The following is a 26994-nucleotide window of genomic DNA, read 5'->3' on the forward strand; positions in this document are numbered from 1 at the left end:
CGGGCTCAAGTTAAAGGAAGCTGTAATGTATTTGTTATGATGACTGATTGGCTATGCCTACTATCAATTGCTCCTGTTTTGATCATTTGGGGCTGCCAGAAAGCAGTTGCCAGGCAAGCCCCTTTTACCGTTTTGTCAGTAGGGTTCCAGTAGCTTCTTAATAAAGATGTATAGTTGAAGCTCCAAGCCTGACTCCTGGTCCTTATATTACAAATAAATAATAAGGACACAACAGAAGCCAGATTCCAGCTAAACATCAGGAAAAAAATTCCTGAGTCTTAGAGCAGTACAACAATGGAACCAGTTACCTAGGGAGGTCGTGGGCTCTCCCACACTAAAGGCATTCAAGAGGCAGCTGGACAACCATCAGTCAGGTATGCTTTAGGGTGGATTCCAGCACTGAGCAGGGGATTGGACTTGATGGCCAACTCTACTTCCCTTCCAACTCTACTATTCTATGATCCTATGATATTGATTTTAAGTAAGCTCCTACTTTAAGGAAGTTGGGGTATATAAATCAACAACTCTAGTACCGAAGGACCAATGAAGTTAGCCCTGCAAGAATCTTTCATGGCTGCCTGGTCAGACAGATTGGGACCACAACAATAGGGGAGAGGAATTAACTCCTTCCCACATGCCATTTTCCCAATTAAAATCACCTACTGAAGCTGCCTTGTACAAGAAAATAGATCGCAACCTGTAGGATAACAGAACATTTTCCTTTACTGAGATCACAGAAAGAGGCAAACAGCTGTAGGGAAGTATTTTAGTTAAGTAAATAGTGCAAGGTTCTAACTCAAACGTAAGGAAGTATATTTTATTTGGCCAGATATACCACACATCCAAAGCATGTCACCAAAACAGAGGACTAAATGCAGCGTTACATGAGCCAACTTCCACATGTGTAACCGGAATTTCCCTCCCCACTTCACTGAAGGGTCTAAGGGCCCCCAACCCTCTGGAGCAGATTTGGGGAGGGGTGGAAATGCAATCCACCAGCATTCAATCTATGGATACAACCCATAGTGTGTCTATATCCATAGACACACTATTACACCCAAATTACACTATTGCCTCCTCTCTCATTATACAGAATATCATCTCTGTACTGTGGCACCTAGCTAGCCCATTCTGCCAATTCTATAGCAGCTCATTGTAAGGAAGAAGGTGATCAGAGATGGACACACATAATATGGCACATAATTTCATACTCTCAGCAATTTGAAGGGACAACCCTTTGAAATTAAAGTAGTCATGGGTCTACTTTAACTATGACCAAGTCTGAATCCAAACAATTGTGTCCACCATTACTATACTTGCAATGTGCACCCACAGATGTGTGTGGGGTGTGCTCTAGGTCACACTCAGTTCATGTGGAACAATGGTGAGGCCCAAAAGACCTGCTTAACAGGCTGTGCCAATTTCAGTTTCCCTCTTAAAAGCAGGAAATAAATGAGCCATGGTGTCCTTCCCACTCTAATGGCAAAAAGTAAAATATAGTACTTTTAAAAATAGGTAGAAAGCACAAAGCAGCATGGCTATTCCACCAAAACAAGGCTATTCAGCTACGGGGTAGTATAGAAATGTAATAAATCATCATCAGTCAGAGAGGCGGGTAAGAAATATTATAGCATTAGCATCATCATCATCATCATCATCATCATCATCATCATCATCATCATCATCTCCTCCTCCTCCTCCTCTTGTGCATTTGGTCCATCTAGGCCTGTATTGTGTATTGACAGTAAGGGTTTGCCACACTACTAAAACTCTTTTCCCAGGGAATCTTTGGAATTGTAGTTCTGGTCCTGAGTGGCAGCAGCTCCAGGGGCTCTTGTCTATCATTGCTGGATGGGGCCGTTTCACGGGCCTTAACCTGCATCTTCTTACATAAAATGCTATATTCTCGCCAATGCATTTCTCCTCCCCTTCTCTTTATCTGGGGATGGCGAATAGATTATGCCATTGATGTAAATGCTGAGAAACTTACAGGAGAGTCATGCAGTGGGGCAAAATGCTGCTGGGATGTCTTTTGCTATCAGGGCAATCCCACCGCTCATATGTTTTCGTTTAAACAAAGAGTCTTATTATGGCAGCTTAAAGACTAACCAATGCACAATTTTATTTTGCCTCCAGCAATGCCATCTACTGGCCAGAAAGAAATAAGAGGTATAATCTTGGAAATGTAATAAATCAAATGTAAAAAACCCCACAAAAAACAAAACCTTGAATCACAACATTTCCCCACTTTAGCTGCCATTGTTGCTCATGGCCAGGCCTCAGAGTTGGGTGACTGGTGCAGGGGGTCCTTGTATGACTTATTTTGGAAGAAACATGTAGGCATACTGGGCTTGATGAAAGACACTAGTCAGTGAAGCATACCTCAAGGCAACCTGGAAGCCATGCCCCCAGTAGAAAGCTTTTCCCTAGATCTCAGATATATGGATGCTAAGAGAACCTTAATGATGGCACTCTGCACAAGGCTCAGAGGCATTTTTTCCTTTCAAATGCTGAGAAAATTATTCTAAGTAATGCATGGGAATGGGAGACTTGTTCAAGGCCTTCACCGTTATTCATATTCAGTTGTTGTAGCCAGTTTTTAAGTATTTGGGTGTCAGTGATCAGGTCTGCCCAAAAGCCACATTCTTTCATCTAGAAACCCTGTCCCTCATGTTAGTTGCATAGAGATTGAATAGTTACACTGTCCTAATGCGCACAAACAGCAGACGTGGTAAGAGAACATTCTACCATGTGACGTCCAACTGCAGTACAGGATGATGTAGTCCAGACACATATTTTACAACTGTCTCTGCTTTTAGTCAGAACTAGGTTGGAGAAATGAATCATGTTAAGAAGTGCTTATACTCTGTCCTGACACTGAACACTGATTCAGGAGGCTGAGCTCATATATTTTGTGGCTGAATTCTGGTAAAGCTGAATGTCAAGTGGTAGGGTCCAAGGTAAACGTAAATATTAGTAACTCACTTATTTCCTGTGTTATTATTCCATACCTGTATTTATTTCGGAGTTCAAAGAATGCATCTTGTCACTGAGAGACCACTACCTTATAATTCATATCATTTCAGATTACAGCTGCTAGACAGTTTGGGGGGAAAAAGATTTCTACTCTAGTAAATTATCATCATTTCATTTCATTTCTATACTATCCATTAGCCAAAGCTCTCTGGTTGATTCACAACAATTCACAAACTCACAAACCACCGATACAAGATAATAAAATACAGCACGAAATTTCAATATACAAAATGTAAAATGATTTAAACAGCTAAAAACAATTTCAATAAAATACTAGACCTGTTAAAACATCTGACTAAATACCTTGACATATGCCGTTAAATGCTTGGGAGTAGAGGGCAGTCTTAACCTGGTGCCAAAATTATGACAATGTTGGGGGGGAAAAAGATCTTTCTTTAGTGGGGAGATCATTCCACAATTGGGGAGCTACTACTGAGAAGGCCCTCTCCCTTGTTGGCCCCTTCTCAGCCTCCCTTGGAGGAGGCATTTGGAGGAGAGCCTCAGTGTCTGGGCAGGTTCAGGTTGGGAGGGGCACTCTGTTCAAGTGTTGCAGCCCTGAGCTGTGTTAAATCCAGCACCTTGAATCAGGCTCAGAAACATACAGGCAGCCAATGCAAATTGGCCAGAATTGGTATTATATGCTCAGAACTTCTGCTCTCAGTTATTAATCTATCACATTTTCCCCAAGCTGCAGCTTCTGATCTGTTTTCAAGGGCAGCCCCACATAGAGTTCATTACAGTAATCTAATTTGGAGGTTACAAGAGCATAGATTACTGAAACCAGGTTATCCCTGTCCAGGTAGGGACATAGCTGGGCCACCAGCTGAAGCTAATAGAAGGTACTCCACGCCACTGAGGCCACCTGAGCCTCAAGTGACAGAGATGACTCCAGGAGAGCCCCCAAGCTATGAACTTGCTCCTTCAAGGGGAGTGAAATTCATATTCTAAACCCATTTCCTTGTCTCAGTGTATATTCTGTCTCCCCACAATACACATATACATATACACACCAATTCATAGCAATGGTTTCGATCATAGAATAGCAGAGTTGGAAGGGGCCTACAAGGCCATTGAGTCCAACCCCCTGATCAATGCAGGAATCCACCCTAAAGCATCCCTAAAAGATGGTTGTCCAGCTGCCTCTTGAAGGCCTCTAGTGTGGGAGAGCCCACAACCTCCCTAGGTAACTGATTTCATTGTCGTACTGCTCTAACAGTCAGGAAGTTTTTCCTGATGTCCAGCTGGAATCTGGCTTCCTTTAACTTGAGCCAGTTATTCCGTGTCCTGCACTCTGGGAGGATCAAGAAGAGATCCTGGCCCTCCTCTGTGTGACAACCTTTTAAGTATTTGAAGAGTGCTATCATCTCTCCCCTCAATCTTCTCTTCTCCAGGCTAAACATGCCCAATTCTTTCAGTCTCTCTTCATAGGGCTTTGTTTCCAGACCCCTGATCATCCTGATTGCCCTCCTCTGAACACGCTCCAGCTTGTCTGCATCCTTCTCGAATTGTGGAGCCCAGAACTGGATGCAATACTCTAGATGAGGCCTAACCAGGGCTGAATAGAGAGGAACCAGTACCTCACGTGATTTGGAAGCTATACTTCTATTAATGCAGCCCAAAATAGCATTTGCTTTTCTTGCAGCCATATCGCACTGTTGGCTCATATTCAGCTTGTGATCTACAACAATTCCAAGATCCTTCTTGTTTGTAGTATTGCTGAGCCAAGTATCCCCCATCTTGTAACTGCGCATTTGGTTTCTATTTCCTAAATGTAGAACTTGGCATTTATCCCTATTAAATTTCATTGTTGTTTTCAGCCCAGCACTTCAGCCTATCAAGATCACTTTGAAGTTTGTTTCTGTCTTCCAGGGTATTAGCTATCCCACCCAATTTTGTGTCATGTGCAAATTTGATCAGCGTTCCCTGCACCTCCTCGTCCAAATCATTAATAAAAATGTTGAAGAGCACTGGGCCCAGGACTGAGCCCTGCGGCACCCCACTCGTTGCCTCTCCCCAGTTTGAGAAGGTTCCATTGATAAGTACTCTTTGAGTCCGATTCTGTAGCCAGCTATGGATCCACCTAATAGTTGTTCCATCTAGCCCACTTTTAGCTAGTTTGTTAATCAGAATATCATGGGGCACTTTGTGAAAAGCTTTGCTGAAGTCAAGATATATGACGTCCACAGCATTCCCACAGTCCACAAGGGAGGTTACCCAATCAAAAAATGAGATCAATTTTGTCTGACAGGATTTGTTCCTGACAAATCCATGTTGGCTACTAGTAATCACTGCATTGTTTTCAAGGTGTTTACAGATTGACTTCTTTATAATCTGCTCCAGAATTTTCCCAGGGATGGATGTCAGACTGACTGGTCTGTAGTTCCCAGGTTCCTCCTTTTTGCCCTTTTTGAAGATAGGGACAACGTTAGCCCTCCTCCAGTCGTCCGGCACCTCACCCGTCTTCCATGATTTTGCAAAGATAATAGACAAAGGTTCTGAGAGTTCTTCTGCTAGCTCCTCCATTACTCTAGGATGCAGTTCATCAGGCCCTGGAGATTTGAACTCATTCAAGGAAATTAGGTATTCTTTGACCATTTGTTTATCAATCTCAAACTGCAATCCTGCTCCCTCAACTTCTGCTTCACTTTTTCCAGGGGGGTCATAGACCCACTTTTGGGAAAAGACTGAGGCAAAGTAGGAATTGAGCATTTCAGCCTTTTCTTTGTCATCTGTTATCAATTTGCCATCGTCATTAAGCAGTTGAACCACCATTTCTTTCCTATTCTTTTACTAACGTATCTGAAGAAAGCCTTTTTATTGCTTTTAGCATCCCTCGCTAATCTCAGTTCATTCTCAGCTTTAGTCTTCCTGACGCCATTTCGGCACTTCTGTGCCACCTGTCTGTACTCTTCTTTTGTAGCCTGGCCTTCCTTCCACTTCCTATATGTATCCTTTTTTGTTTTCAGGTCATCTCTAAGCTTTTTGTGGAGCCACATTAGTTTCCTCTGTTGTCTTCTATATTTTCTCCTTGTTGGAATTGTTTATAACTGTGCCTTTAAAATTTCCTTTTTTAAATACTCCCACCCATCCTGCACTCCTTTTCTCATTAGGCTCACTTGCCACGGGACCTTACTTATCATAGTTCTGAGTTTATTAAAATCAGCTTTCCTAAAATCCAGAGTACGTGTATGGCTACACTCAACTTATGTCTCCTTCTTAATCAAGAATTCAAGAATGATGTGGTCACTTTCCCCCAGAGTCATCCCTATTGGTCAATATCAAGTCAAGGATTGCCGATCCTCTAGTTCCTTCCTCCACTTTCTGTAGGAGAAAGTTATCACCCATACATGTCAGGAATATCTTGGAAGGGCCGCTTTTGGCAGTAATGGTCTCCCAACAGATATCAGGGTAATTGAAGTCCCCCATCACTACTACATCACACTTCCTTGAAACACTGGCAATTTGTTTCTCAAAAGTTTCGTCCTCGTCTTCTCCTTGATTGGGTGGTCGGTAGTAGACTCTGATTATCATATTCCTTTTATTTCTTGCCCCATTTATTTTAATCCAGACGCTCTCGACAGGGCTCCCAGTCTCATCCGCCTGTATTTCTGTGCAGGGGTAGGTATTTTTAACATATAGTGCAACTCCACCTCCTTTTCTATTTTTTCTGTTCTTTTTGAACAAGTTATATCCTTCAATTGCTATATTCCAGTCATGGGAGTCATCCCACCAAGTTTCAGTTATACCTATCAAGTCGTATTTGCCTTCATGTAATAAGAGTTCAAGTTCATTCTGTTTGTTTCCCATGCTCTGGGCATTAGTATATAGACATCGAAGACCATGTGTTTTATAGTCTGGCTTTGTTCCTACCTTGTTGCAGACACTATTTTGGGGCACTATTGGAGCTGTTCTCTGTACTGTGGTGCATTGGCCTTCATCCATTGTTGCCTCGAAGTTTACATCTCTCGCCCCCGTAAAATTCAGCAGTAATGTAACCATTTTACATGTGTAAGCCAACGAGGGAGAAAAAATATCTATAGATGTATTAACAATGGATAGAAACAGATGTGTGCAGCATTTACCTAAATTCTTGTCATTTCAGTTGGACAAAATAAACGTAACTCCCTGTGCGGCACCACATTGCTGTACTATTGTGTAACCATAGTACCATAGCACTTACTACAGTACCGTACCATACCAGTACCATATGAGAATATGAGTAGTGCAACATGAGAGAGGCAGGCATTGACTATGCCACAGCTAGCTACAAGGCCTGTCTAGTCATGACAGGTTAATCGCCTCACCTAAACCTGCTCACTGCTGAAATCAATATCCCCGGACATAGGATTGACAAATGGTACTAGGCCCAAATCCTGACAGTAGTTTCTCACCTGAGGCTTTCATGGCATGTATAAAATTCTTGAAGTTAAAAAGTGGCAGGTTAATCTAAAACATTTGGCCTGAAAAAGATAAGTGATACACAACTGGTAAAATGATAACATACCGGACAAATATATCTTGGTGCAAACAGCTAGCAAATTTTCAAGTTAGGCAGAACGAAACTCAGTTATTCCTAAAGAAAGGAAGGTTATTTATAAGTGAAAATGCTTTAATACACTTTAGGGGGAAAATGGCTTTATCAAAAAAGATTTAACATCTCTGGCAAAGAAATAAATGATGTATTGATCGTCAGGGATTATAGACCATTGTAACTGCCCAAGAACCCTTAACTATTTTTATTTAGCGTCTTACTCCAAAAAGGGTCTTACCACAAAAATTACAATCTCCTACTTAGTGCTTTATTTTTTACATGCACAATTGAAGCATGAAATGACTGACACATTTGTCAATCCATTTGCTACTTAAAGTGTTTCAAAGCATCTGCATTAAAAAAAAATTGGCACTCCATCTCATCACTGATGGAAGAATTCTGTTTATCCAAAAAGCTTGCATAATCTTGCGCTAACAAAACTAATAAAAGCTATCACTTTGTTGTTGTTATTCTCTCACTTAGTATGTTTTCTTACACAAAAGAAAGACGAATTGGGAAATACAGATGAACAATGACAAAAGTTTTAAAGTAGTTACATTTAAATAGAAAACACAACCAAATAAAATGAGGAATGTTAGCAGTTCTCATTTTATTTGGTTGCATTTTCTATCTAAATGTTACTGATTCAGTACACTTTAAATTACCTAATTACAAAATGCAAAATTATTTAATGAAAGAATTCAAAATATAATGCTCTTTAAAGCAATTAGATACCATCCTTTTTATTTGTATTGGCCAACTGTACTATCATTATTATTATTAAAAAGGGTTCACTATTTACTTTGAGAGCGATTATTTTTAAAAATGCATAATCCTATTGCATGTCTACTCTGAAGTAAATTTTACTAACTTCAAAGGAGCTTTCTTCCGGGTAAATGTAGGGAGGATTGCAGACTCAGTGCCCTACCTAACAAAAATAAAAATGAAATAATGGTACTATGGATTTCAATGGAACCTCTGCTTATATGCGGCAATTAGTTCCATTAATTGTTTTTCTTTTAAATCGCAAGAAGGAGATTGCAAAGGTAAATTCTAGAACTGACACCTTTTTTGTGATTTGACAAAATTCAGCTTTAGAAGGGGGCGGTGAGTGTAATCACTCACAGAGCACATTGCAGACAGGAACAAACCCCGCCAGTAATCTCCTCCTTACCTCCCCGCGCTCCGCTGCCTCGATTCTACCCACTAGCCCGGTTTTGGTACCGGAAGTGACCCGGCGAGTCCTCAGGCCGTGGAGCGCGTAGGTTTAAAGCTGAATTTTAGTCTCAAAAATCTCCTCTGCCCTCCAAGTATGGTGAAAGTCGGCCTTTGAGCTGTATAGCGATTGTACAAAGAATCCAACAGGTGGCTCCGTGGCGCAATGGATAGCGCATTGGACTTCTAGAGGGTGAAGAGATTCAAAGGTTCCGGGTTCGAGTCCCGGCGGAGTCGCGGGTAGATTTTTTTCTGTCTTTTTCTTTTTTAAAAAGTACTTCCTGTATTCCTCCGATTCCAGGGTAATATTTGCTGAGCTGACGAAAAATGCCGTTCGTGAAAGGCATTGAGCACAACTCAGGCCCTTTCGCTTACGGTGCCGGCTGTAGCCCTTCCCCTCAGGAGGAGCTTCTGCCTAGCGAGTCGTTAGGGAGGCGCTCGACTCTGAGGGGCGGAGAGGAGGAATCTATATCTATATCTATATTAAAAAGACAGGTATGTTTCCATGATGATTCCAGTGTTGCTAAGCAACCGCAGCCCCGCCCCCCACTGTTTACAGCTCAGCAATTCAAATGCAGGTGGGGAGTGGTAGGGGGAGGGAGGGATGACGGTTGGGACTCTAAGACCCAGCGGCCAATCAGCCACTGAGCTGAGGCAGGCAAAACAAACAAGCAAACCACCCTCCCTTACCCCGCTGCATCGCGTGCCCTCTTGCTCTTTTCCCGCCCTTTCGCACTTGAGCTGGGAGTGGCTTTCCAGGCTTTGCCTCAGCGAGCGAGCGGCCAGGTGGGCAGGGTGAGTCGCCCTCTCCCACCCGCGTCGCTCCCTTGCTCGGGCTGCCCTCCATCGCCCGCTCACCACATTCTGGCCTTCCTTACCACGTATTGCCCCCCACCCCCACATAAAAACAATAGCGCTCGGCCTCTGCCTGCCACTGCCTTTCGAATGCACCACACGCTGGGAAGCACGCAGGAGTTTGAGAGGGAGGGGAAGAGGTGGCCCATCTGAGAAGGGAGCGGAAGGATGGCGACGGCGGGGAAGTGGTGGCTTCTGCTCCTTGAGGGAAAGCCTTTGCCCAGTCGGCCTGAGGTGGTCGTATTCTTATGTCTGTTTAGCCCATCCCTGTGGGGGGACAACACCTATAAGCACAGGTGCTTGCGTTTTGCTTTTTTCATCTTCCCTCCCAATCCCTTTTCCTTTAGTCGCCTGTCTGTTCTATTGGAAGTCTGAGGGCAGAGACTGTCCCATGGTTTAATTTTTGTAAGTCGCTCTTGGAGCCTTTTTGCCTGTTGGGGGGGAGGGGTTAAAAATGCTGAGGAGGGAGTTAATAAAAACCAAAAGCACCACCAAAGCCTTCTGCGACCCCTTCCCTCTACTGATGGAGGCTGGTGACTCCTATTTCAGTGGGGCTATGAATCAGTTTTGGGTTTCAGGCATAACTCTAAAAGAGCTCTCCAAAGTGCTGAGCCCTAATTCTCCCACCGTGCAGTCATCTATTCTAACGCATCACAGAGTGAGGTTTAACGTAAACTGACAGCCAGACTTATAACGCACATACCTCTAATTCCATCTGATACAAATATGCCTTTCAAATTCAAAAGAAGGCAATTTCCTATATGTTTAGCTTTTTCAATGACCATTAATAAGTCACAAGGAAAGACTTTTGACAGAATCTGCCTATACCTTCCGAAACCTGTATTTAGTCACGGACAACTATATGTTGCTCTCTCAAAAGTTCGATCATTGAGCTCATTAAGTGTTGTATCTGAGAACAACGAGATTGTAAATTGTGTTTACAAAGAAATATATGACTGAATAAAGAAATAAAATACAATGATATTTAACGGCGTATGTTACGCCGGGTACAGCTAGTAATGATGAAGATATTTTCTCAGTCTTCAAAGGAGATAGCGGTGCTGCTAGCACACACACACAAGCAGAAAGCCTGGCTGCCTAGAATAAGCATTATGATCTACGGAACCTATTCCCAATTAAGGGCTATTCTTGAAAATCTAATACCCATGAGAACTAGGCACTTAAAACATATGAAACAAAACATCCCCATGAATGCCCCCTATGGGCAGCCCAGTCCTAGGGTAGTGCTGCTGCCTCTCTGTTTGCAGTGGGACAGGCACTCATGGCATGTTCAGTCAGAGGCAATACAAGCAGGTCTGGACTGGGTATTCCTCTCCGGTCCGCAGGATAGCTGACATAGTCCAGAGCTACTCCTCAGTCTTTCTTTGGGATGTCAAAATCTTCCAAAGATCCTCTAATAAAGGACTTTTTATACTGTATTATCATACACAAAACTAACATGAAAAGCAGGACTGGGATTAAAAATAATAATAATCCATGTGTATGCAAAAGGCTTGAGACTTGCACGCAGATGGATAAAGTGCCTGGCATTTCTTGGTGAGAGAATTCACTGGTCTTCTCTTGATTTGAATTGCCACTGCAGGTCATTTCAATCAGATGCCTGGCTAGATTAAGATGTTGCTATCAACTCTGGTTTATTGCTGACAAAATCAAAATTGATGCTGCATGCACTACCACCTCAACATGGATCCTACTATGTCCATATTCCCCCTGCTATAAATCTTATTTTTTTATGGGAAACATTCCAAACTAATGTATGTCTATTAGCTATGTCTTCTCATTTTTACACTAAATAGGTCCAGGAACCACAATCTAGACCTTAAAAGCACCACACACACTCCACTCACCATAAATAAAATGCAATAATAAAAACCATACTAGGGACCAAATCTGATCTGGATTGGGGACTTCTGCACGTACTTTAGTGTAAACATTTAAACAAGATATAGCCACTACATACACATTTCAAGTAATGTCTATTTTAGCCGCAGGAAGCAGAGATGGGAGAAGAGACTACACTTCCTTCCATTCACCCTTCTCTTCTGCCAATTAGAGGATTTGAAGTGATATGTAGAACTTTTACTCTCATTAGGCAACACTTGCTATACGTTGGGAAGATGTAGGTTTAGTGGGCTGGGATCTGCCTTCCCCACAGGAAGAGTGCCCTAGCCCTTCGATAGCGGATTCCTTTCTCTACGCAGGTTGTGTCAGGCAGGTGGAGGAAAGAGGTAACAAAAAATAAACACCCTTTTAAAATGAATGCCTAGCTTTTTTAAAATGAAACAAACAAACATCTATTGAGCTTGATGGAGTTCACTCCAACACAAAGCAGGGCCAATCTGGGAGGGTAATTCAGGCCATGGCTAGACCAGGTCTATATCCCCGGATTGCCCCGGGATCATACCTGTGCATCCAAATGAGTCAGGGGAACCCGGAAGCAGGCAGGGACGACCTCTCCATTTGCCTGGGATAATCCTTAGGTCTAGCTAAGGCCATAGTCGCCCCTAAAGTGAATAATGATTGGACCCTGATTGCTGCCCACGAGGAAATACTATCAAGAATAATCTGGAATGCTCTGTAGGAGACAGGAATTCATGGTAAGACGTTCCTCTTTCTCCCACTTCATATTTTACCTCATCTCTAACCCCCCAAAACAAGTTATTCACACCAGCCACTGCATTACATGAAGCACAGTAATTGTCACCTTTGTACAACAGAGGCTCTATGAAAACAGATAGAATAAGGTGCTTGTCTGTGTAATCATTCCATGCATGTCCATTCACAGGTAAACACAACATGCAAATTTGTCTATTTGTGTAAAGTTAGCTCACTAGCAGCACACTCAGTTGGTCAGGGACCTTGTGGGCAGGGAAGTAAATCTTTCTAACAGCATTCTTCTGACCTTGCCACACCTAGGTCACTCCTCTTCAAAAAGCTGCCTAAGGGGAAGAAAAACTCCAACAGGATTTTGGTTCAGACAAGACAAAACTGTGAAATATTTCAATGAAAAAGTGGGGAGATAGGAGAGATTGCCTGCAGTAGAGCTGTCAATTTTTCATTTCAGAGGAGGGATAAAGAAAGGGCCCATTACATTGGAAAGAAGACTGCTAGTGCTAAATGCTAAGAACATAAGAAAGAGCCATAGATCATAATGTTGAATCAGACCAAAGACCTATCTAGTACCAACGTTTTCCTTTGTCCATTGCAGAATGAACTGTGAACTGGACTTATGTGTTTAGATAGAATTATCCTAAAAGTGGCCAACCAGATTGCCTTTGGGAAGTGCAAAACCAGGACAAAGCAGCATGACCTTTCTCCTTCTGTTCCCCATTCAAAAGCATAATGCTTCTTTTTCTGATTAGAAAAGGTAGATGTGGGGTCTGAGCCTCAACAAAATAAACAACTCCTTTGAATCCCCGCTTTGAACCCATTTCATAGTAATCTCAGATGCGAAGACGAAATGTGTTTTATTTTTTTTAAGTGGGAAGGGCAGGGCACCTTGACAGGCTCCAAGAAAGTTGTCTGGGGGCACCCCACATTGCCTACCTCTGCCCTACAAAGCATTTTTAGGATTGTAGACCAAGTTTGCTGTCCCATCCTTACAAATGTAGATACAACAAAATGTGAAGTGTCAATATTAGAGCAGGGTCCGATCTACACCAAGCAGGATATAACACATTTAAAATGGTATGAATACTGTATATGTAATGTGTTCTGGTCCTGAACAGTTGTCATAACCATTATAAACCATTATAAGAAGTAGTGTAGATCGTGCCCGGGACAAAATAACTGTTTGGTACTCCCAATTGTGTAGTAGGCAAAGAACTGATAGGGACATCTCCCTCTCTAGGTAAGCTTTTGACCCAACACAGTTTTTAGTCTAAAATGGAACAGCCAAGACAGATAAATGGGACATATTCTAAGAAACCTTTCAAAAAGCCGGTTCATGTGTCACGGCCATTTCCTAGGTTGTTTAATCCAGGAATTGGCAGGGCACTTAGAAGTGAATGAGATGCTGCCTCTTGCCCATCCACCACTTCCACTTTTAATTAACAACCCAGGAACAAACAATGTCTTGGTAATGCCCAATACTTGCCTCCTTTTGGAAGTAATTATGTGGATAAACTTTGTATTGGTTCACTCTTTAAATATTTACTGATGTGCATACTTTTTAAAATTAAATACCTGCTTCTTGGAAGTTAACAAAGTCAGTGTAAATGGATTTTCTGTGCCCTCTTGACAGCCAAAAGACTGATATTACGACACTGGAAGGATAAATGCTCACCTCCTATAATGCAATGGATTAAGGATCTAACAACATTACCAACCTTTGAAAGGATAGCATACAGGTGCCAGATATGAATGGAAACTCAGATGGTTATTTGGTCTGCTTTTGTTGAAGTTTATGTATAATTATTTTTTTAGAATGTTGTAGCCAACTGAAATGGGTACTTTCAATACACGTAGTTATACTATATTTAAGTGTAATGTTTCTTTTTTCCCTCTTTTGTATGTTAATGTGTTGAAAAAAAATTAAGGGAGCAATCCTATGTCCCCTAGACAGTATCTAGAGGGACATAGGATTGTTCAGTTTTCTGGGAGCCAAGAAACTGCACTTTCCCTTTCATAGACGGAGAGGAGATGGGGAAAAGGAGGCGTTCCTAGAGGCAGGGAGGGGGACTGGTGATGTGGAACTACAAGCTATCCCCAGCCTCCTTCGCTCCCCCTCCCCCAAATCTCTATTAGATGGGCAAAATCACCCATCTAGCTATAATGCAGAGTGGGAGGCTTATTTTCAGCTATACATATCTAAATTCAAGATTAAAGAGTATTTAACTGGCTGCAAGGTGCTAGAGTTCATAATTAAGTAAAAAATATTATTCTTCCCTTTTGGTGTGTGTGCTCAAAGTACTAATTAACTTGCCAGCTAGAGAACAGAATTCCCAGTTTCTTTAACATTGACCTGAGTGGTTCCCTTTTGAGCTGAGAATTAGGTGAACTGAAAGCTTCTTTAATGTATCTCCATCTTTATCCAATTCTAAATATTACCTTGGAAGAGAATATATGTTAATATTGACATTCATGTCTGCAGAATTTATTTTACTGCACAGCATTATGTTAATTAGTATTTTTCCAGCGGATACCTTCACAATAAAAAAAAAAGATGTTTCTAAAGTGCATAAATAAATAGTATATGTTACAGTCATCCAATTGTGAATTCTTAAACAAATTTAATGGGAAAGTATACAGAGACTTTGCACATTTCTATGACAGCCAAATCTCACAGATTGAGTTTTATCAGAAGGTTTAATTTGCACAGGATTACATTTTTCCTCTAAAGTTGAGTTCCACGCTCTTTAGTGTATACTTTTATCAGTACTTAGTATGGAAGTTCATTTTCACTTCCAAAATACTATTGGAAAGCCAGCGCCAGCCCTGTCCTCTTATTGCTGACATGATCAAGCTCAGTCCAGCATGTGTGCAAAACACAAATTCACTATTAAAAATTAAGTCCAATCTTCTTTGTTTCAAAATCTATTTGCGAAATTTCTTCTTCTTCCGATTCTTCTTGCCTGCTGCAAGGGCTGCCTTTTCAGCAATGATGTCTTGGTATTTCCTTTTATTATATCTGAACAAGACAAATAATTTGTTGAAGTATTATACACCAAAAACAGAATCCAGAAAAATCACTATGGACAAAATTATTTCTTTTACAGTTTTGCAGTAAAACAATTTAGATTAATAGCAGCAATGCTTATTTGCCATGATAGCTAAATGGAACCACCATTTTCAGTGGTACCAGAAGCAGGGGAGCACTCTTGCCTCATGCCCACGTGAGCTTCCTGGAGGCAACTGGCAGAAATAGGAGGCTAAACTAGATGGACCTTCAGCGAAGCCATTGTTATTAATTATTCAGAACCACAGTAGCAATATGAATAGAACAAATAAGAGATAGATTTTGGTACACTTGTTGAAATACTGTTGAGACTATAACTAGCTCAAAAACAACAACAACCCTAGAACAAAGGCAGGGAATGCTCTTAAAGCAGAGAGTTTTGTTTTGTTTTAAGGAGTATTTACTGACAGCTTCATCACTCATTGCTGCTCCTAAATTGCACTGCATTAAAAAAATAGTATTAACATTCCCATAAATTCCAGTTAAATGCTGAATGGACAGCACCAAGGTCACCATCATGCATGCCTCAACTAAGCAAATGCATAATGAAAACTCAATATTGTACCTGCCTCTTCTCTGCCCTTCATACAAATACCACAAAACAGAAGAAATTATGTAATATTTAAACAGGCAAGCCAGAAATTAGGAAGCTGCCTTATACCATATCAAACTACTGTTCCATCTACAACAATGACTGGTAGCAACTATCCAGGTTTTCAAGAAGGGTTTTATGCAGCCCTACCAGGAGATGTTGAGGATTGAACCAGAGACCTTCTGTATGCAAAACAGATGCTCTACCACTGAGCTACAGCCCCTTCCTGATACCTGCTCCATATCATATGTACTTTGAAATGTAATTCTTGGTAACACAAACTAATGAAGTATATCTAATTGATAGATTTTTCTCCTTTTCCTTCTTCCATGAACATGCGCCTTATTCAGGTTTTAATTTAAAAATTGCTTTCCCACTTTTTTATTGTTTTGATGCACATTAGCTCAAAAATTGCTAATTTAAATTAAAACAATAAATTTTAAAAAGCATAACTCAAAATTACTAAGAACAGTCTCAGATAGCAAAGCCAAGAGAGCAGTTTTTTTAAAAATCCCATTTAAAGAAAGGCAGTTAAGCACTTTCACACCACATTATGGGAACAATCCTATGCATGTTTAGACAGAAAAGAGTCCTTCAACTCCCAGCATTCCCCAGCCAGCCATAGGATTGTACCTTAAAAGGTCTTAACAGCACACCTGACACTTAAAAGAGAAGCAGCCAACTGCAACTCTCTAGAGAGACAGTTCCATAATCTAGATGCTGCAATGGAAAAGGCCTGATTTGCATCCCAACCAACCATGCTTCTGTTGTGCCTCATAGCAGGGTCTCAAATGTTGAATGCAGTGGGGCTGGACAGGTTTCACATGGGAGGAAGGTGAACTTTCGAATATCCTTGGTAATATATTTACACTGCTACAATGCTTGTATCATATTTCAAGGGAAATGAAATGTAAATACCTTCTAAACTCAGAATCTGCTAGAAGTTCTTCCACAATGTTTTTCTTCCTTTCTTTCTTGGGAATTCGAGCATGATAGAAGTCAGCTGGAGAATCCACAACAGTTCCAACCTGAGAAAGGAATGGTCAAGATAAATTGATTAATACATATATTTGAAAGGCTACTTTTATAGAAGAAGAAGAAGAAGAAGAAGAAGAAGAAGAAGAAGAAGAAGAAGAAGAAGAAGAAGAGTAGTTATATTATATACACAGTGAACAAGGAGCAGCAAAGCCTAGTATACTATATACTAATACCAAATATTCTGTGAGTGTCTGTTCTTAGGGAGCTAAAACTAGATAAACCCTGCAAAGAGGGAGGCATCAGCGGCTTGGAACAACCCCAAGGTTTACAGAACTACAAAACAGGAGCACTCCGTACTGCCACATTTTGTTTTGCATCATACTATAATATCAGACAATTCCTAAATATGTACAGAAGAGTGAAGAACGTGTAAAGTCACCAGAGAAAGGTTTTAATAGAACAGAAATAAAAAATAAGATTTAATTCAGTTGTATTCAGCATCATCTTAGGTGGTGATTCTTAAGTCTAGGATACCATCAAACATGCTAATGGTGTACTAAACTCAAGTCCAAATGAAATCAGTGAGCCTTCACTATGCTTATCTGTGGTCTGGACTGTAGCCATTGGCTACAATGCAAAAAGAAAAGACAGACACAGAAATTATTGAAGGAGGGAACCATGCAGTGTCTTTTTCAAGCAGTAACCATGCAGCAAATAAACAGTTATGTTTCAAAGTCAGCAGGCAGAAACATTGCAATGTACAAGTAGAATGGGATTATGAATAATTAAAAGGTATATAGTAGACTGCAAGCAATTCAGATCTTAGAAAATGCAAGTAGCTTTTCATAGCTAATGTGAAATAGAAACACAAAACTCATTTCCTAAGGAAAAGTAAATGAACATCAGTATGCTAAGTTAACTTCAACAAATTGGTAAAGGAGTCGTGTACATACACAATTGTAAATAGCTTCTCAGTTTCTTACCTGAAAGTATTTGGGGGGACCTTCTCTATCATTCTTTTTATAAAATCGTTTAGGATCTATGGCTGTCCTCATCTTCAAAGCCTTAAGGTCATTTTTTAATTCATCCGTCATTTCTGGAGCTTTCATACCAAACCAGCCATCCCCTGTAGTTTTCGCTCGCTCTGCCTATATTTGGAACATCAAGAAATAATACTTCAAAACTTATCAATCTGCTATCAAAATTATTGTATTTTATGCAGTAAAACCAGATGGCTGAGACCTGTAAGCAATCTTTGAGATTTGGTATTAAAATCTGGATATAAAACAAACTGTTATGCCAATCCTTACAGCTTTACACTAAGGTAGTTTTCAGAATCCTCAAAATAGTTTCACCATATTTAAACAGGTTTCAAGGAACGTTATCAGCTGTAACTGCCTAAACTAGCAATATTAATTTCGCCAGGGATTGCCTTGCAAGGCCTCGATGTGACACTAATTTGAAAAAAAAAAAAAAAAAGGCACAACTGATACGACACCAGTAAAGAGTATTCATGTAAGGGATAAAGCTTTTGATTTTCTCTAACAATACCTTTGATAGTAAGTTTGTACAAGTAAGCAGCAATAAATGGATAGAAGGGATGCCCAGGGTTGTGTGCCTCTGCCATTTTGAATATGCAACCTTTGATTGGAGGTTGCTCTGTGACGTGTAAACCCAGGCACCATGGGTTTACTGTGGGTTAATTAGTTGTTAGGTTAACTTTGGGTCGTTTAGCCCACAATTAATTGATAGTGCTCAAATCCACATTTGCACATCATAAAGTAACCTCCAATTGGGCTGATTAGTGTGGCATATGCAAAATGCTGGTGGAACATGCTAGGCACACGCTGTTAATTTGCTGCTGTGATGTGCAAATAAGCCCTAAATCTCCAATCTATGCCAACCCTTCCTCAAGCATGCTAGCCAAATACTCCACCCTCTTCCTCCCTTCCTCAAAATTCCCCCAAATTCCCATCCTCTCTTTCAAGTGCTCAGCCTCCACACTTTTGCTCCCTGCTAAGCATTGCCTCCCAGTCGTTCAGGTTTCCCCACACCCCAACTAAACCCCCAGAGCCAGACTGTCTCTTCTGCATCCATAATCTCTTGGAAGTTGCTTTCTCCTGGCATCTGGGTCCTTCTCAGTTTCCTTCACATGCTAATCTCTGGTCTCAGAAGCTAAAGTTGTGAGAAGATATGTTGATGATTAAGTGTTGTGGTCAATCATGTGCAGCCACGTGAGCTGCATTTAATGATTTAGTCCCATTCTGTAGGCATTTTCCCCAAGTGCTCAAATGTACTTTTAAGAAGTAGATGCCATTATTATTATTATTATTATTATTATTATTATTATTATTATTATTATTATTATTATTTCTATACTGCCCCATAGCTGAAGCTCTCTGGGCGGCTTACAACTTTCTATATATTTCACATATCACATTTTATACCATGTTTCCTCAAAAAAGCTCAGGACAATATATATGGCATCATCCCATTTTATATTCAACTACGATGTTGAGTATAAAACAGAGAGTGGAGATATGTACATACAGTACCTACAGAAGGAGTTTAAGACAGAACCATACTTGTAGCATTGAGCACGACCAATATAGCTCAGTGGCACTTCGCTTACCCTGCGTTGTTTCTTTAACTGGTGGATTGATTCTCTTATGGGTGGAATACATTCTTTTTTTTCAAAATCTGGAGTTATAATACTCTTCTGCAAAAGCTATAAAGAGATAATTGATAAAAAGGGTATAATTACAACACAGGGCAATGCAGACAACAGACAAAAGGGATGCTAAGAGATTTGATAAGCAAAGAGCTACCCCCAAATATGTAAAACTTGCTGAATAAACTCAGGATTGCTACTGCTGAGAATTTGAACAGTACTTGCAGGCCCCCATCAACAGCTGCAAGTAAAGCTGAGAGAGGTGCTTTAAAAGAAACCAAGTTTGGAAAGTACAGACACTGTGAAAGTTCTTGGACAAGGAAGAAAGCATCAAGGATTCCTTCAACTCAACTGAGAGTTGTGTAAATCCCTATCATTGCAGTGTCTTGTAATGTGTGAAATTGACTAACAGAACCTGATCCTTTTAACACATTGCAGACAGTATAAGTAGAAAGAGATTGTATGGAAAAGGTGATCCTATGGAATGAAGATATGACAAAAGCATCTTGGTCTCCTAGACTGTACTTCTTGAAGAGTGATTGTTGGCAAACATGAGAAACTAAACAAAGGTAGTGGGTTATAATATGGCTCTAATATGACCAATATAAAACAGCTCTCATGAAAACTATTGCTGTTGCATTTGTCAGTTTCATCAATGTTTCATTTTCATTTAGGTACATCCTAAAGTAGACTTGCCAAAATGGTAGCTTCCCTTGCGCATGAACCAATCAACAAACCATTTTGGCCTGTCAGAACGTAGGTGGCTGTGTTTGGGTGCGCAGTACCTAAGGTGTCCTGGAATAATTCACTGCAATCTCAAATTGCTTGCTGAACTAAGCAGATGGTGTGACTTGTATGTCTGCAACAGTCCTGCAGCCATCTGTGTTCAGGCTTTGCTATTCAGGTGACTGCTGGTTTCATCCTGATAATAAGGAGCACCATAAACAGTCACCTATATTCTGATGCGCCGAAATGGTAGCACAAATGGAGTGTGACACGAAAAGTGGAGCTAACTGTATGGATGACTCATTAGATTTATTTAACAGTGTTTAGGTGTATACATTACAAGACAGGTGATAAGTTATGGTATCAGAGCTTCTTTTGGAGTTTTAACACTAGTGATCTAGATGAAGCAGCAAGTTGACATAAATGCAATGAATTTTGGCCAATTGTGAAACTTTAGTTCTTAGTCATAATCATACTGCTTTCTAAATAGTTTATATATTTACAATGGTGCTTTTTTGGTTTATTCAACCCAGATTTCAGTTTAATGATGGTCTTTTGGGAGTTTACCTCATCTTTCTTTTTCTCCTTTAGCGGCACAACTCCTTGAGATCCAGGCTTCTGCTTTCCTGCATCAAAAGTAATATATAAGCCTCCAAGTTGTTTAATATTCAGACCGGGATCAATGCTGCTTGAAAGTGATAAGCTAGAAGACAAAGAATGGGTTACATGATCATACTAGCATGCTTGCCGCCATCTGTCAAAAGCACATTGCAGAGCTTCAACCATTGTGTGGGGGGCTCAGTTCACACAACACTTTTCTCTCATCAGTGGGAAAACTCTACTCAGTGGTGGAGTTTGTAGGAGGTACTCAACACACAACATGTGCCACCTCCACTGTTGTGTGGGTGTGGCCTCCTGTGGAGTGGAGTAAAAGTCAACTGAGCGTTTAAGTGACAATTTCTCTGCCCCAGCCATTGCTGCAAAAAAAACCAATCCCAGCGGCTCTCCTAGAACAGAACTCCCTCCTTTCGCCCCTCTTGCCAGGGAACTCTATGGCCACTGGGAAACTCAACTCAATAGGAAACTCCACGGAGCCCTCCAGATGACATGGAACACAATGGTTGTGCAGAAACTCTCCTCTGCACAGTGTGGAGATTCAGGGTGGAGTGGGGTTTTTTTTAAAAAAAAAGCTCCACCGTTTGGTGGAGTTTTCCCTCCAGACAACATTTTTCTTAACAGTAGTGTAACAACTCCACAGTGGAATTGTTACACCACTGTTGAGAAAAGTGTTGTGTGAACTGAGCCTGTGTGTTTGTGCACATACAAACCACTCCATAGGAACTGAAACATGCAAACAGCTCTAACCTCTCCCTGCCCAGTGTGAACAGCTACAGAGGTTTTAATAGAGTCCTCACCTCCTTATACACTGCCAACCACACACTCCCAGGATAGAAAGCTCTTAGAAAGTAGCCAAAATACGTAAGGAGAGCCCCCAATCTGCCAACTGCCTATCCCAGGGCCATCAACAGGTTCTTGTCCCTACTCCATAGCAACTATTCCCTGGCACAAAACCAAGAACTCACTTACCCTCTGACTGATGTCCCTTCCATCCATTCACTTAGACCTTGCTAAATAAAAAGTCATTTTTGCCCCAATACATATCTCTAACAGGATTACATAACATGCACCATAACTAAGTTCCTTGGGAGAACTTACATTTCATTATTTGCATTTAATACATCTTCAGCTTCATCTATGAACTCCTCTTCATCATCTTCCAAGTCCGAGGATTCCTCACTTTCTTCATCAGCCATGGTGTCCTCCTCCTTCTCTAAATAATATGCTTTCCCGGGGTCCAGGCCAGGAGTTTTATCAATGACAAACAGTTCTTCACCCTGTGATTCAGTCAAGGTTGATGCCCTTTGATTACCAGTATCTGCACAGCTAGCAGTCATTTCCTTTTCATTCATTTCTTCCAAATCGCTGTTTTCAGACTCTTCAGTCTCATCGCTTGTAAGAAGCGACACAGTGAAACATTTGTCACGTCCTGTTGTTTTGGTTGCACTTGAAGAAGATTCAGCCACTGGCTCCTCTGGACTTTCATCACTGTTTATACTCACAACAGAAACCCTGCCCTCATCATCACTGCTTTCAACAGTTTGTGATGGGATAGTATCAGTTTGTGGGCCACCTACTTCAGATGGCTCATCTATTGTCTCTTCTACATGATGCAAACAGCCTTGTTTAACTTTTCTGGTACCCAACTTCTGGGATTCCACATTACTTTTAATTTTACTAGGAGTTGTGTGTGTTGGGGATATATTAGATTGATCAGGGTGACACATGTCTGTAGTCTTTATAGGTGACTGGTTTTCCGTTACTTTTATGGATTTTTCTAAGGTTTGATTACACACTACCTCTGGGCTTTCCACAATTTCATATACATCAGCTGATATTTGTTTTGTATCCGATTCTCTTACAACTTTGTCCCTTCCTGCCTTTAGCTCTGTGCTACCCACAGATTCATAATCGTTATCTTTCAGCCTCTCTTTCTCAGGTGACTTTTTGACACATTCCCTCGCCATTTTTTTAGGGCTGCTTGAGGAAATCTGTTTTAGATCATTACCGACAACAGATTCGGAATGGCACTTTGTTTTACAGGGGCTCAGCTGCTTATTTATGCGATTAGGTGAGAGATTGGATGCTTGTTCTGCATCTAAATCAGATTTCGTGGGTTGTTCAGAGTCAGAGATTACTATTGTCTGAGACAGAGCTGCACATTCAGGCAAGTCTGCATCGTCCGGTACCACTTCACTTTTTCTTTCCGGCTGTGACGTTTCTGCTTTCAACTTCAGTCGCATGCTCCTTGTCATTCGTTGAAACGGAACAGATGGTTCTGAGGAAATACCCGAGCACCATGATTCTGTGTCAGAGACCTCTTCAGTTTGGGATTCACACACTGGTGCTACATTGGTCTTGACTTGCCGACTTCTAGTCCTTCTCGTAACACTATGAGTCCTCATTCCCGAAACAGTGGAAGAACATGATTCTGCTTCAGATATGTCGTCATCATCTTGACATTTGCTTCCTTCATTCGGAAGAGCTTTCTTGCTCTGCCTGCTTTTCGCTGGAATCTCCGGCTGACAAGGAACTACAATTTGCCGCCTTCTTGTTATTCTTATAAACGAAGATGTCTGAAGACCAGACAAGGAGGAACAATTTGATTCTGCTTCAGAGATCTCCCCATCAGCTTGCAATTCAGCAACTGGGTCTGCTAAATGCACAGCTTTACTCTTACTCAGAGTAAGAGGCTCTTCCACATCCAATTTTGTTTCAGTTTTCTCCATTTTCTCAAGATGATATTCAGGAATGACATTCACATGGGAATTTACTTTACTTCTGCTCCTTGTTGTCCTCACAGATGCGCTGCCTTCCATTGAGACCTGTTGTAAGAAATGACAAAAATGTCAGGTAACATGCAAAATTGCCACAGAGAAATGAAAAGCCACATGAGAAACTGTATTCTCAATTCTGAAGCACTGTGGCTTTTTGTTCAATTAGCTATTATAATCATGAGGCAATGTTACATCAATCTGCACAGTAATCTGATTTTTTGGGCTTCAGGTTGCCTATAAAAACATTTATAATTGGGAGCATTGTCAGCTTTCGGTACATTACCAGTTTCTGAAATAACCTTAATTCCTGCAATTGGTACTGCTGGACAGAGGACACTAAACATAACTTTAACATTATTTTATTAAAAACTATCATGTTTTTCTATTTTAAGGCTGCAATCCTATAAACACTTACCTTAGAAGAAGTCTAATTGAACTCAACAGAGCTTACTTCTGAGTAGACATGCATAGGATTACACTATAAAATACTTATTCAACATTCTAAATTGATTAAATTTGTAGGTTTCTTTTGGTAATGCAAAAGAAGGCCTAGAAACATCAGTTCTCAGAGGGGGAATAAGTTGCAAGTTGATCTCTGAACAAGAGTGAAAACTACATTCAATGTTTAAGCAAACAGCCAAAAGCAGGTTAAGAGAAACAAATGCTCAAGTAGTATAACCCCAAATTTCCCTCTGAGTAACCCTTTGTGGAGAAAATATGGAACCTGGGTACAAACAGTCATGGTATCGGAGAGGGGGAAGAATGCTAGATCCACAAAATAGTGTGCGGTGCCTCCACCTCCAGCTACATGTTTTCTGAAAGAAGATGTGTGTGGGGGGAAACCAGTAAACAACATGAGGGGGGGGGGAAATAACAGGGAGGGGGAAAGAAACAACCCCCCCCCCAAACTCAGATAGATATACGGCTTTATGGAAAGCTTCTGACCAAAAAAATAGAAGGGGATAGAGTCAAATAAAGGAGTGAGCCATAGGTGAATGATTAATTTCTTAGACTTGCCACTAGCTACATAGTGCTCTGCTGGCTGAAGGCCTCTGTTTCTGTCACTCCTTTGGCTCTGAAGCTGATGCTGATGATCACTGCATGAAGGCAGAAGGTAGTTGCTGCCTTTTCCCTCCCTTGATCATTGTTTTTGCTCTCTCTGTCTAGTCTGTAGTCTCTTCAGCCTCTTTCCTCTCTGAATCCCTTCAAACAACTCTCCTCAGGACTTTGTCCCAGTCTTCTCAGCCCAAACATTTTAACTCTCTAACAGCAGCTCCTAAGGCTCCCTCAACGTACTGTGCTCCAGGCATCTCAGTGGAGGTTACACTGCACAAGATTACAGAACTGTAAACAGAAAGAACTAGACTTCTATTCCCAGAGTTTTCTTATCTCAGGAACTCTCTCTCTCTACTGGAAAATATAGTTGGGGATAGTACCCCTGAAGGCTCTGACATTAAATCAGCAGCTTAAACCACATTATATGTTTCCAGCAGGTAATTCAAAAGGTGCAGGCACTCATAGGAGGAACAATGCTGGATCAGACCAAGGATCCATCTACAACAGCACCTTCCCACCCATGTTCCCCAATAACGGGTTTATTCAGGCTTACTCCCTCTGATACTGGAGGTTGCATTTAGCCATCAGGACTAGTAGCCATTGATAGCCTTCGCCTCTAGGAATTTATCTAATCCCCTTTTAAAGCCATCCAAATTGGTCTGTCACTGAAGCATGCTGCACTATAGCAATCTCTAAAAGGCAGAGCATTCTGACAGATAATTCAGTGATTAACTCAAAGTGGTTTAATTTAATGCAACATGACTCCCCTTTAGGGTGGTGATTACTTACATGTCTGCTCCAGAGCTTTACTCATCCATCAGTACAAGATGTTAGTGAAAAAACATTATGTTGCATGGCTGTGCTATTTCTGTTGATGCCGTGATTCCTCTAGATTGTCTTCATTACGGGGCACTGTGCACAAATGCCACGCAGCTTGCAGTAATTGGATCAGAGCATTAAATCCTCCCCTCCACACATACGCACACATCGCAGGGCAACCATACTGCAGTAGTCAGCTAAGCAGTTCTAATAAATAAATTGCTACATATACCTTACAAAGGAGCCAATGAAATTGGCAAAACAGGATGAACCATTCCTAGCACAGAAGAGCCACTGGTGAAGATGTGATGCTAGTACCATCTCTACCATTTTCAGCTTCAGAGAAGCCAAAGTCAGAGAACCAGGCTGCAGAATAGTTCTCCACCATATGAAGCCTTACGGGAATTCAGAAGCTCAGTCCGAGCCTGCGTCCATCGCAGACTGTGGCTGCAGCCTCCTCCCAAAATTAAGCACCAAGGCAAGCACCGGGGATGGGAAACGGCACTTGGCAGCAGCCCCGGGTCCATCGTCATCCGGAGGGCTGCAATGATGCATCGCATGCTCGCTCTCGCCCCCACCACCGCCGGGGCTCCATTTCAAAGATCCAGGAGGCGAGCTACTCTCAGCACTTGCTCCTTCGCCGGTCACTCGATCCCACCCCAGCTCACACAGAGGGGCTGTGTTCAATGTTAGTCCTACTTAGAGTAGTCCCGTCTACTCTAAGTAGGACTAACACTGACTGCAACCCAAAGGCTCCTGCGTGGTCGGGGAAGCGACTGAGAAAGGGCTCTACCCTTTGAACTGGAGTGGGCTGGGATGAGCGGAGAGAGAACCGCTCCGGCAGGCTCGCCGCCACCCTTCGCCTCCCGCTTCTCTCACCTCCGCTCCCGCAGGGGGATCGCTGCTTCCCGCCTCCGATTCACTCCGCCGCGTTGCTCGCCTGGTGGCCACCATTTTCCTGGTGTCGGGGACACGTGCAGAGGAAGCCGTTTTCTCTTCGCTTCCAGGTCGCTGCGCCTTTCCTAAGTGCTCCGGCGGAAAACTTCCTGCTCGCTCGATGGTTCCTGCCAGAGAAGCTGGGGTAGGCAATCTGGTGCACTGCAATTCCCATGAAATGGCCAGCAAAGCCAGTAATCGGGGATTATGGGAGCTGTAGTCCGAAACATCTGGAAGGCCGCACATTGCCTACTCCTGGTCTAGGCTTCTCCCCATGCCCCGCCAAGCTTGCAGGCGGGAGTCAGCCGCTCAAGCCGGGGAAACGAAGAACGGTGAAACTGGCACAGGGCAAAGATGGCGAGATTGTTGTTACTATTGTTTTTAGAGGAAACTCTTCGAAAACGTGTAACTGTTTGTCAGTTTCAAGAGGCAGGACTTCCTCTGCGCTGTGACACCCCCCACCCCAAAGTTGTTGGGATGAATGCA

The 26994-nt window shown here is 41.7% G+C and overlaps 1 protein-coding gene and 1 non-coding gene across 2 annotated transcripts; one reads left to right on the forward strand and one right to left on the reverse strand.

Moving 5' to 3' along the window:
- Nucleotides 1-8934: 8934 nt before the first annotated feature.
- On the forward strand, nucleotides 8935-9019 carry TRNAR-UCU (transfer RNA arginine (anticodon UCU)). Its single transcript is given in 2 exon segments — nucleotides 8935-8971; nucleotides 8984-9019. It is a non-coding gene; the product is annotated as a tRNA-Arg (tRNA).
- A 5850-nt stretch (nucleotides 9020-14869) lies between these two features.
- Nucleotides 14870-26536, reverse strand: DNTTIP2 (deoxynucleotidyltransferase terminal interacting protein 2). The gene is made up of 7 exons (XM_063135974.1): nucleotides 26452-26536; nucleotides 22019-23745; nucleotides 20870-21005; nucleotides 19538-19633; nucleotides 17889-18053; nucleotides 16846-16955; nucleotides 14870-15287 (listed from the first exon to the last, which is right to left on the reverse strand). Exons 1-7 carry the CDS (start codon nucleotides 26524-26526, stop codon nucleotides 15194-15196), a joined length of 2403 nt encoding a protein of 800 aa, XP_062992044.1. The 5' UTR covers nucleotides 26527-26536; the 3' UTR covers nucleotides 14870-15193.
- Between the last annotated feature and the right edge of the window lie 458 nt (nucleotides 26537-26994).

Source organism: Elgaria multicarinata, chromosome 1 (assembly GCF_023053635.1).
Source record: "Elgaria multicarinata webbii isolate HBS135686 ecotype San Diego chromosome 1, rElgMul1.1.pri, whole genome shotgun sequence".
Taxonomy (NCBI): Eukaryota; Metazoa; Chordata; class Lepidosauria; order Squamata; family Anguidae; genus Elgaria; species Elgaria multicarinata.

What these genes read in the sequence shown, in the direction of transcription:
- DNTTIP2 (XM_063135974.1), bottom strand. Translation starts at nt 26,526, where the DNA reads ATGGTGGCCACCAGGCGAGCAACGCGGCGGAGTGAATCGGAGGCGGGA. An exon ending in AGGAGAAAAAGAAAGATGAG is followed by an intron (nt 19,634 to 20,869) that starts GTAAACTCCCAA and finishes ATCTCTTTATAG; the next exon opens with CTTTTGCAGAAGAGTATTAT. An exon ending in GCAGATTCTGAGTTTAGAAG is followed by an intron (nt 15,288 to 16,845) that starts GTATTTACATTT and finishes TGTCTTGTTCAG; the next exon opens with ATATAATAAAAGGAAATACC.